The sequence below is a fragment of the Schistocerca gregaria genome, chromosome 7 (assembly GCF_023897955.1).
Source record: "Schistocerca gregaria isolate iqSchGreg1 chromosome 7, iqSchGreg1.2, whole genome shotgun sequence".
Classification (NCBI taxonomy): domain Eukaryota; kingdom Metazoa; phylum Arthropoda; class Insecta; order Orthoptera; family Acrididae; genus Schistocerca; species Schistocerca gregaria.
Genome location: NC_064926.1, coordinates 562722333 through 562734435, shown reverse-complemented (window position 1 = coordinate 562734435; position 12103 = coordinate 562722333). Strand labels below are relative to the sequence as shown.

Below are 12103 nucleotides of genomic sequence, written 5' to 3'. Positions count from 1 at the left end.
CGTAACTGTTAAAGCTACAGGTCTCACTAACTCTACATTGCTTCTACTGTAAAAAATTGATGTATTGACGTAAAACCTATACGACGATTTAGCTACTGTGATGGGCTGAGCTCTGTGTGGTAGCATTGTTCACTGCACTGCTAACCCTTAGGCGCAGATCCCAATGATGCCACACGAAAGACAATACGGCACACTGCACTAAATTTCGCACGATGTGACACTTATATGCGCAACAGTTGTGTTCCCACTGGACTGACAAGACAACAAGATGACGTAGCAGGCAGCGACAGATCCCGTGTGACACATCGCTGCCAACTTCATCCTGGAAAACTTTACCGAGCGAGGTAGAACAGTGGTTAGCACAATGGACTCGTATTCGAGAGGACAACGGTTCAAGATCGCGTCCAGCAATCCTGATTTAGGTTTTACGTGACTACCCTACATCGATTCAGGCAAATGCCGGGATGGTTCCTTTGAAATGGCAAAGCGGCCGGTGGATGAATGTGTAACGCCACAGCGCAGTTTCACTGTGCAGCTGGCAGGGGCAGTAAAAAGGGCATAAAGTCCTTGCGAAATTTATTCTGTGTACTCAGTTGGACATTATCTACCAGCCAGGTTAGCCGAAAGCCGCGTTGGCCCCGGATCGAATCCGCCTGGCGGATTAACGACGACGGCCGGTGTGCCGGCCAGCCTGGATGTGGGTTTTAGGCGATTTTCCACATCCCCCTAGGTAAATACCGGGCTGGTCCCCACTTCCCGCCTCAGTTACACGGCTCGTAGACATTTGAACACTTTCGTCCAATTCCATGAATTACACTAGTCGCAGACAGTTGGGGTACATTAATTCCGTCCCAGGGGGTACGGGGTGGCGGCAGGAAGGGCATCCGCCCACACGTCCCACTGCCACAGCCAAATCCGATTAACCATGCCGACCCTGCCTCACTATGGGAAAAAGCACAAGCGAAAGCGTCAAGCACTCAGTTGGGCTTTAACTATGCACATGAACAGTATAGGCGGATGTCAGAATTTGAGCAGAGGACGTGCTGTTGCTCTCAAAGAAGCCGGTTGGAGTAGTCTGCAAATTGCTCGACAGTTGAACAGGAGCGTTGCCACTATTCGACGAAGTTTACAGGAATTGTTGAACCACTGCTGAACATAACATCAAGAAGGAAGCAGTCGACCTACTGGGAGGAAACAATCGTCTGAGACACACTCGGAGTCCAGGAATCACCATTATCATCGAAATAACGTGCAACTGGTGCTCCACTGAGGCCAAGCACCAATAACAGTGGTTGACAGAAAGGGGGCTGAGCTCACTGGGTCCCTTCCGCCGACTGCCATTGACTTCTGTACATCAACAAGGCCGTTTGAAGTGATGTCGGGCACATTCGGCCTCGAATCTCATTGACTGGAGTAGAACTGCCTTCAGTGATGAGTCCCACCTCGAACTGAGCCTCAGTGACCAGCAAAGACGTGATGAGGACGCCCTGGACAGCGGCGGAATACCAACATCGCCCACCATACGGCCTCACAACCATGATTCCCGGCGGGGTCAGGGATTTTCACCTGCCTCTAGATGACTGGGTGTTTTGAGTTGTCCTCATCATTTCATCATCATTCATGAACGTGGCGAGATTGGATTGAGCAAAGGTTGGAAATTTGTACAGGCGCTTATCACTGCGCAGTTGAGCGCCCCACAAACCAAAGATCATCATCATCTCACTACCAGCAGGCGTCTGGAATGACATTTAATTTCATTTCATAGCCAGGAGCCTTTCAGCTGTAATCCATGGCACCCTTACGGGAAAGCGGTAGGCCGACGATGTTCTACGCCACATTTTCTTGCGTTTCATAACACGCCCTCATGGGCTTACATTTCAGAAAGATAATATCCTCTGCCCACAGCCAGAGTTTCTACAGCTTGTCTTGGTGCTTGTCAAACTCTACTCATCTCTCTCCAACTGAGACCGTTTGGGACATTATGGCCAGTACTCTACAACCAGCTCGGGATTTGTACGATCTAACACGCCAATTGGACAGAAATTGGTATGATATCTCCCAGGAGGACATCCAACAACTCTACCAATCAATTCCTACTTGAGAAACTGCTTCCACCAGGGCCAGACGTGGACCAATGAGTTTTTGACTTGCTCAATTTGTGAAGCTCTCTCTCTCTCTTGAATAAATCATCCAATTATTTTAAACTGAAATCATTCGTTTATCTGTAGATGTACGTCACATGTATCGATTTCTGTCCCATTCGAGTAATTGTTTCATGGCGCATTGTTTTTTTTTTTGTTTTTTGTTTTTTTTCCCCTTACAGTGCATGCAAAGTTTTCTCCTGCTCCTTTATCCTCTTTATTGTGAGATTATAATAGGAACTGCTGTTCCTTCAATAGTTTTAACACAGTTTTAATGAAATTTTTGCTTCCCGATTTCCCCCCCTGTGGCAAAACTTTAATGTCATTCCATAAAACTACAGATGCGCGATTCTGAAGAACATTCTTCCTGCACCTATGGTGCACGAAAACTGGCGTGGAATTCTACGTAGCAAAGAGAGAACAAGAGCAGCTGAGGCTGCCACGCGTCCGGAACAGTGGGTTGGAATATCGTGTCAGTTATGTGACTGGATTTGCGATTTCCTATCAGAGAGGTCACAGTTCGTAGTAACTGACGGAAAGTCATCGAGTAAAACAGAAGTGATATGAGGCGTTCCCCAAGGCAGTGTTATAGCCCCTTTACTGTTCCCTATCTATATAAACGATTTTGGAGACAATCTGAGCAGCTGTCTTTGCTTGTTTGCAGATGACGCTGTCGTTCATCGACTAATAAAGTCATCAGAAGATCAAAACAAACTGCAAAACGATTTAGAAAAAATACCTGAATGGTGCGAAAAGTGGCAGTTGACCCTAAATAACGAAAAGTGTGAGGTCATCCACATGAGTACTAAAGGGGACTCGTTAAACTTCGGTTACACGATAAATCAGTTTAATCTAAAAGCAGTAAATTGAACTAAATACCTAGGTATTAGAATTACGAACAACTTAAATTGGAAAGAAGACATGGAAAATGTTCTGGGGAAGGCTAACCAAAGGCAGCGTTTTATTGGCAGGACACTTAGAAAATGTAACAGATCTACTAAGGAGACTGCCTACACTACGCTTGTCGGTCCTCTTTAGAATACTGCTGCGCGGTGTGGGAACCATACCAGATAGGACTCACAGAGTACATCGAAAAAGTTCAAAGAAAGGCAGCACTTTTGTATCATCGCGTAATATTGGAGACAGTGTCACAGAAATGATAAAGGAAATCATTAAAAGAAAGGCGTTTTTCGTTGCGGCGGAATCTTCTCACGAAATTCCAATCACCAACTTTCTGCTCCGAATGCCAAACTATTTTGTTGACACCGACCTACGTAGGGCGGAACGGTCAGCACGATAAAATAAGGGAAATCAGAGCTCGTACGGAAAGAATAGGTGTTCATTCTTTCCGCGCGCTATACGAGATTGGAATAATAGAGAATTGTGAAGGTGGTTCGATGAACCCTCTGCCAGGCACTTAAATGTGATTTGCAGAGTATCGATGTAGATGGACTCGCGCAGCCCTGAGGACGACGACGCGTTCCTGCGTAGGTGCCACGTTATTTTGCGCGAGCTCAACTCACGTGCACCCTCACCTCCTCGAGTGTGTGGGTTCTTTTGTGGTCTAGGAAATTTACTTTCTGGAAACTCCTTGTAATACACCAACAGACAAGCCACGGTGGCACCGATGCCAAGAGAGAAGAAACTACAGGTGGAGACAGTGGAGCGCGGAGGACCCCCGGCGAAGACCCGGCCCGGCCCGGGACGGCAGGGCGCGGCGCGGCGCGGCGCGGCTTACGAGCAGCGGGGAGTCCTGCGGGGGCGAGCGCGCGAGGACGACGGCGGGGTGGGGGACGACGACGCTGAGGTGGCGGGCGCAGAGGAGCCAGCGGCCGGGGAGGCGCGCGCACGGCGTCAGCAGCGAGGCCGGGCTGACCTGGAAGACGGGCTGCGGCCCGCGGCCGGCGGCCAGCGGCGCCGCCGCCAGGCTGCCCGGCGTGAACACGTCGACGGTGGGCTCGCGGAACAGCCAGCCGCCGTCCGAGTCGTTTCGCGGCACCACGCGCATGCTGATGCTCAGGTAGCCGTACCGGCTGAACACGTTGACGCCCGCGCCCAGCCGCAGCGTGTTCTGCGGCGGCGCCGCCGAGGCGGGGGCGGCGGCGGCGGCGGCGGCGGGGGCGGGGGCGGCGCGGGCCAGCAGCAGCGCCGCCGCCAGCAGCAGGCAGGGCGCGCGCGGGCGCAGCCGCGGGGGCGGCATGGCGGCAGCGGGGGCGGCGGCGGCGGAGGCGGTACCTGCGGCACACCACAGCACCACTCAGCACACGCGGGAAAGCGAAAACTGTGAACACGTCATCTCGTAACCGCAACTGTCTGATCTGGAATCGTAAAAAAAAAGCAACTACTAAAGCGTGCCCAGAGGCGTCGATTTGTGAGACGGAATTCTGCGATTTGACAATTTAACCACTCTTGTCCCAATGGTAAGAAGATGAACAAGTCGACGGAATGGTGCGTATGCCGATAACGTCTTGGCTGTGGTGTCAGGGTACTCAAGAGATCAGCTGGAGGAGGTGGCGAGTGGGGACCTCTTTCGGATGCACCAATGATGCCTAAACGACAAAGTAACCATAGTCCCACAGAAACCCACACATATACTCCTTAAAGGTCATCTTACCTTACTTAGAAATCCTACAGTTCAATTATACGAGGGTCACTCCAAAAGAAATGCACACTATTTTTGTAAAAATACAGTTCTCATTTTGCATGTGTGAATGTTTTACAGTGTGTAGATACATCCTTCCCGCTTGTTTTCAAAGTTAGTTCAACCTGTTCCCGTCAGTGGCGCCATTACAGCATGTCTTCAAGATGGCTGCTACGCTTGACGTTCCTCAGAAGCAATGTGCTGTCGTAGAATCCCTGTGCTGTGAAAACGAGACAGGGGGAAACATCCACAAGAGGTTGAAAAAGGTGTATGGACATGCTGCCGTCGATCGCAGTAGCCTGCAGGGGTGGCCGAGCGGTTCTAGAGCGCTCTATAGTCTGGAACCGCGCGATCGCTAAGGTCGCAGGTTCGAATCCTGCCTCGGGCATGGGTGTGTGTGATGTCCTTAGGTTAGTTACGTTTAAGTAGTTCTAGGGGGCTCATGACCTCAGAAGTTAAGTCCCATATTGCTCAGAGCCATTTGAACGCAGTACAGTGAGTCGGTGGGCAAGCAAGTTACGTGGCGAAAGCGGGCACGCAGTATTGAGGGTTGTCTTCGCAGCGGCAGGCGTCGTACTGCACACACTACAGACAATGTGCAGAGAGTTAACGAATTGGTGACTGCTTACAGACACATCACAGTGAACGAATTGTCACGCTACGTTGGGATAGGGGAAGGAAGTATTTGCAGAATACTGAAAGAGTTGCCGTTAAAAAAGGTTTGTGACAGGTGGGTTCCCGGGATGTTGACAGTGGCTCACAAAGAAACAAGAAAAACGGTATGCAGCGAACTTTTAGAACAGTACGAGAATGGTGGAGATGAATTTCTTGGAAGAATTGTGACAGGTGATGAAACATCGCTCCATCATTTTTCACCAGAGACGAAGAGACAATCAACAGTGTGGCATCATGCAAATTTACCCAAGAAAAAAAATCAAAACCACACCTTCTGCTGGAAAAGTTATAGCTGCGGTGTTTTTCGATTCCGAAGGACTCTTGCTTGTGGACATCATGCCAATTATAAGCACCCTAAATTCTGATGCATATGTGACGACACTGAAGAGACTTCAAGCTCGACTGAGTCGTGTTCGACCACATCGGCAAAAGCAGGATGTTCTGCTGTTGCACGACAATGTACGGCCACATGTCAGTCAAAAAAACATGGAATCGATCACAAAATTCGGATGAACAATATTGAAATACCCGCCATACAGTCGTGACCTGGCTCCATGTGACTATCATCTCTTTGCGAAACTGAAAGACTCTCTTCGTGGAACAAGGTTTGAAGATGATGACTCCATTGTGCACGCTGCCAAACAGTGACTCCAACAGATCGGTCCAGAATTTTACCACGCAGGTATACAGGCGCTGGTTCTAAGATGGCGTAAGGCAGTTGAGAGGGATGGAAGTTATGTGGAGAAACTAAAATACTGTAAACACTGTAAAACTTTCAAACATGTAGAATAAAAGATGGATTAAAAAAATAGTGTGCATTTCTTTTGGAGTGACCCTCGTTAAACATCTCTATCAGGGATTCCTTGAGCCCAGCTGGAGGAACAGTGTGTCTTCACACAAGACACTGACACTACCACAAATATCTAGCATCTTGCGTTAGGCAAACCAGAAGCTATCACTGCATACAGTGACAACCCATCATGATGTCATTTTGACGTCCACCACAGACTTTGGTGCGTGCGGAGCGACGTGCACAGAGGGGTGTGTTCCTCAGATTTAACAGAGACCTTCGGCACTGCTCCGATCGATCTGGCATTGCTGATCCTTAGATTCCACCCAGTAGGCATTATGGTAAGCTGTGGTGCAGCCTCCTACTGACTATGTAAGGGGCACTTGACGAAGCCCAAGAAATTTTAGGCCAAAGGGTAACAATCAACGAACAATAGCGGACGTAAGATAGAGGCTTCGTGAAACCCATAATGAATTTCTTCCCAGTTTGAATAATGCCCCCGACTGCATTGGTTGAATTACGTGAATTCTTTAATTTTTGAACATTGAAAGGTCTCTGTTGGATTCCTTTCATATTAATTTCTTAAAACTGTTGTCATTTACTGCATAAATTCCTCTTCTGAATTTACTGTGGTGTTTCTGACTCTATCTGGGAGGAGACTGAGCAGTGGAGCGTGTTACTTTTACACATAAACAAGAACGATCTGTCACACTACTAAACTTTAAAACACAGTTTATATGTAATTCATGTCACACACTCTCATACGGAACCTACATCCGCTTTCTTTTATATACCGTATATGATAAGTTACTATCATCCGCCTTTCTCTTCTGTGTGAAAGGATGAATGAGCAAACGTATTTCTAGTTGCATGCTTGATGGTAGCAGATAAGCCCGTCTGCTAGAGAACAGTAGGACCAACGTCGAACAGGTAGCTACGCTTTCTAAAAGCAAAGAGGTTTCTATTCTTGGTATGGTCCTGTCCGTCCGCTGTCATGTTGGTATAGGAAGCTGCCTCTCTGGTAACTTCCGTTTGTATCTGTTAAGCACCCTCGCTAGGGCGAGCGTCTGAAGTGGTAAAATGTCTGGCTAAGCGCGTCTCTGCTAAGTGCGTAGGACAATGGATTTCTTAAGTTCAGCCTCACTGAAAATTTAATCACCTTTATTTCAGGTTTAGATCTAAAATATCTTATGTTATCTTAAATTGCAATGCAGTGTAATTCCAGTGTGAAGTTCAGAATATCTTCCAGTAGTTGCTTTGTCACTACTTTGTGAGTAAAGTGGAACCATGTGTGGATGAACCGTAACTCTAAGATTATAAATCTTAAATGCGAATGTGCGTGAGATTATAACGCCTGCTCTTGACAATATTTTTCAATACAGCAACTTTTCTTTATGTTCAACGCACGTGGGGTATACTTTGTGAGACCAGTAACACGTGCATAACCATTGTTTGACCCATCAGGTTAATAGTAAGACGATAGTAACCAGTTCGAGGTTTTTCTCTTGTAAATTGCGTTCCGATGTAATTTATTTTAATTATCAAAATTATTGTGTAGTTACACTCTTTGTGTAAACCAAGTTGACCACGTGAAGCATGTGGTGTAATCATCAAAGTAGCCCTCAGCTATTCTTTTCGGGAAGATTTCACAGAGAGTTAGTATTAGTTTAATATATCAGTGTGTGGTAATTTCATGGCGCACAGGATTGAGCTACGACCGTAACTTCTTTGGGTGAAAATTGAATCGGTTGGTTGTGGTTAATTTCCTCTTGCATATGTTTCAACGTTCTTCGTGTGTTATTTTATGGATGCAGTGTTGTATGCAGTCTCCCAATCTTGGCTCCATATTTGATGTGTTCCGTAAGATTACAAACTCACATTTTCACAGTCCTAAATAAGGCACCAGTTTAGTTATGAATCAAGTTTAATATGCTGAAATTAACGGAACAATGATCAATGTTAAAATAAATGTGGAAATATAAACTGATTTATTTCTTTTTATTTAAATTCTCTTTATATATATATCACCGGTTGTTGTAAGATGACTATTGAAAGATTATAATTAATTTTAGACTGGTTGACAATTTGGTAAGCTAGACTGGATACCTGGTGAAACTGTTGCTGAGTACTGCAAGGTTAACTTCCCCAGATAGCTCACAGCTTTTAACCCACTTTTCTTGTCTTGAATATCAGCACCGCTTTCAGAACATATTAATGCATCAACTTTACAACATAAAATGATCCATAATCACACCCCACGTTAAAAATCGGTTAAATCGTGAAGTGCTCTCAATTGTTAACTACACACCTGTCCGTAACAGAGATATATCTACAGTGGCGTCATACGCAGCTTCTAGTCGTAACAATGACGCTTCATACAGGGGACACCTTCAAACGTGACAAAGCATCCTACGACTTTTGGCCACGTAGACAGCATTTGTTACTATTTATAAGATTCTCCAAACTTGTTAGGTGAAGTAATCGATAGCAAATGCTCGCATTACTAGTACAATAATCGTAGCAATAGGTGGAAGTGACACCTACAAGTGGCTAGGTCTGCTCCAAGCTAGACGGCTGATGCATAAAACCATAACACAAAGCGTCATGGGTACCTACATCAGTAGAATTACCTCAATTTTGAAATGGAAATTAAATGGAAAAATTGGCCAGGTGCTGGTAGGATTGAGGCTCTGAGATTTCCGTAGAAACTGAATTGTGTGTACAGGCATGTCGGGCATCCCGAGAATCAAGAACCTTCACGATTTTTGTCTGTTGTCGACACTGGTACTGGCCATATACCGGGTCCGGTAATTCCAACACTTCTGATGATGTTTTAATTTTGTAAGGGGCAATCAAAAAGATCCAGTTTGAGTGCACTGCAGCAGCAGATATCCAAACTAGTGCGACCCAGACTCGGATATGCAGGGTGAATCACCTAAAACGTGAACCCCAAAGGAAAGTGCTATTGATATGCTGTTCCACAGACTGGACTGGTAGCCAAAATGATTATTAGTTGAAAAAGGCACCACTTCTTGAATGAAATGAGGACTGTTAAGCAGAAGAAACTAAATGCCATAAACAAGCCGTTACACCATTTATATCTAGTACTGATCTTAAATTAAATTTTGTTGTAGACAACCGGCCCTTGTGGCCGAACGGTTCTAGGCGCTTCAGTCCGGAACCGCGTTGCTGCTACGGTCGAAGGTTCGAATCCTGCCTCGGGCATGGATGTGTGTGTTGTCCTTAGGGTAGTTAGGTTTAAGTAGTTCTAAGTTCTAGGGGACTGATGACCTAGGATGTTAAGTCCCGTAGTGCTCAGAGCCATTTGAACCATTTGTTGTAGACTGTTAATCAATAAGACTTCATAACAGCAGATTCCAGTAGAAGATGCAATTCTCGTTAGTACGTACACGCCCAGCTGCAGGTTAACAGGTTTAGAAACGCATTTTGTCTGCTCAGGTGAGCGAGCGAGCGAGTTCACAGGCCTGCCTTCGTGACGTACGCGAAGCGGTCTGTCTTTCTCGTGGGCATCGATCAGTTGACTGTGACGTCAGCGGCTCGGCTTGCTACTTCACATACACCTCGTGGTCCCTGCCGTGTACCCTGTGGTATCCGTGGCTCACCCTGTACGTTGTCCAGTGAGTACATGCTGTTTACAACGGTGCGAGCTCACGTGTCGCCGATTACTCCGAAAGTGGGCCGGACGGGCTTCGTAACGGGCCCGCGCCGCGGTGCGGTAACCCGAGACCGCCGCCCCCTGCCGGCCACAGTATGTGGGCCAAGGTGGAGGCCCGCAGACAATGGGCGGTCACCCCCGAGCGGCCGGCCGGCGGCGCAGAACTGGAGGCCGCTGCCGCCGCCGCCGCCGCCGCCATTATTATACAGTATTACTGCACTGCCGGAACTGCGGCCTGTGCCGTCAGCAGCCAGGCGTCGCCGCCCGGGTACGGGCAACACCGACTCGGAGGAAGGCCTCGGCGCTTGTTCGTGACGTCACGTCAGCTAGGCACGGCGAACGCCAGGTCTGTTGCTGGCATGCTCATAATAGTGGTGTCTCCCTCTCTGACAAAGGAAAATGTGAAACTATTGGCGGTAGTTGACCAACACACATTGTTCTGAGAGATTTCTGCAATCAATTATTGTGCAATTCATTGCACTTCTCAATAAATAGTGTACTCCTGAACTTAAATTTCCACCCGTTTTAAGGATCGACATACAAAAACAACTTCGTGGTCCAGCAGCAACAGAATTCGTGCTTATTTACCTTCTTTGTAAATCTGAGAAAGTTACATTTGTACTGGGTTGCTTTTACAAGAAACTGTGAACATTCTGTTGCTCGTTTTTAGGTATCTTGGTTGACTATGGCGTGAGGAGCACTCAATGTTAATGAAATATCTTGCGATTGTACACATTGGGAGAGGGGGTGGGGGAAAGAAGAAGAGGCAAAAGGGAGATACTTGTTTTATCAAATAATTTTTTTTATCTTACAAAGTTTCTCCTTTCAGTTGCAAAAGGGGAATGTTTATCTTTTCTAATGTGCATGTTTAAAAAAAGTTTAAGCTCAACAGTACTTTCGATGTATGAAGGTATTTTGTTTCCTGTTTGCAATTCCTTTCGTTGAAAACGACTGTAATCTAATGACTGGCAACAGTTGGACATTTACACATGCAAATTAGTTCACATTTCCAGTGACGATGTCAAACGAAAATAAATAAATAAATAAAAGAAACGAGTTAGTTGTAAGGGTGTTGGGGTGTAAGTTTCGATAACAAAATGGATCAAGTAAATATAGTTACTCGAATGTAAAGTTTCCGAAGCTTGCAATGGGGCAAAGCATCTTCTCATATTGATCTACGTTTGTTTCGACAGGATTGAGTAATACAGAACTATGATCTTCAATTGTAGCTTTACGATAGTAAGAAAATCTTTCATCTAAATGAAACTTCAGATTCCAAATCAATACCAAACATTTTATCCAAATATAAGACATTAATGGTGATAAGCACGCGCAGGCGTCTCTGCCTGCAGCAGACCTGGCGTTCTCCGTGCCTAGCTGACGTGACGTCACCAACAAGCGCCGGGGCCTTCCTTTGAGTCCGTGTTGGTCCGGAGCTTGCACGGTACACTGACTCACGTCATCACCGATCTCAGGATGCAGCAGAGGCAGTTCTATCGGAACCGAATTCGGAGTCGGAGGCCGTACAGTTCTTTTGTCGCCGGCAGGAGTGGTTTTCATGTACACTGCACTACAGAACATTTTATTACGCGCACCGACACGGCCCGATTCTTACTAGCCGAGTGACAGGAACCGAGCAGTGCCTTTTGAACCTCGCCACAATAACTAACAAGGGGAACTCCCCATCGCGCCCCCCTCGGGTTTGGTGGTAAGAGGCCCACTAGACAGCCCGTCAAAAACTGATCACAGTTGAAGCATTAAAAACAAGAAGAACGCGTACTGGACTGTGATAAAAGGCAAAATAGCAACAGTGAAAGGTCCAGGAACAAGAAGTCAACACGGAGCACACGGAGAGACAAATGGTGCCGTAGTTAAGTTTCACACCTCCCTCAAGCCATATTTTTTTTTCTTTTTCCCCGCTGTTCGCTTTATTCAAATTTGTGCCTGTGTCGCGGTGTAACGTCCGTTTGCAGACAGCGAGGTGTAAGGTAAGGTCCTATATTGAAAGTTGACTCTGCACTACTGCTCTATTAGCAGCCGAAAGGGAGAGGATGGTTGGTTCGTTGGTGGAAGAGGCCTAACAGCTATGTCATCGGTCTCATTGGATTAGGGAAGGACGGGGAAGGAAGTCGGCCGTGCCCTTTCAGAGGAACCATCCCGGCATTTGCCTAGAGCGATTT

At 46.8% G+C, this 12103-nt stretch overlaps 1 protein-coding gene across 3 annotated transcripts in view; it reads right to left on the bottom strand.

Annotated features, from left to right (window-relative positions):
• The window catches only part of LOC126281616 (torso-like protein), a 316979-nt gene that overhangs the window by 120365 nt on the left and 184511 nt on the right, over positions 1-12103 (bottom strand). For all 3 annotated transcript variants that reach the window (XM_049980736.1, XM_049980737.1, XM_049980735.1), the window contains exon 2: positions 4018-4376. In XM_049980736.1, the coding sequence (XP_049836693.1) occupies positions 4018-4341 (324 nt within the window). In that variant the 5' untranslated portion in view covers positions 4342-4376. The remainder of the gene's footprint in view (positions 1-4017; positions 4377-12103) is intronic.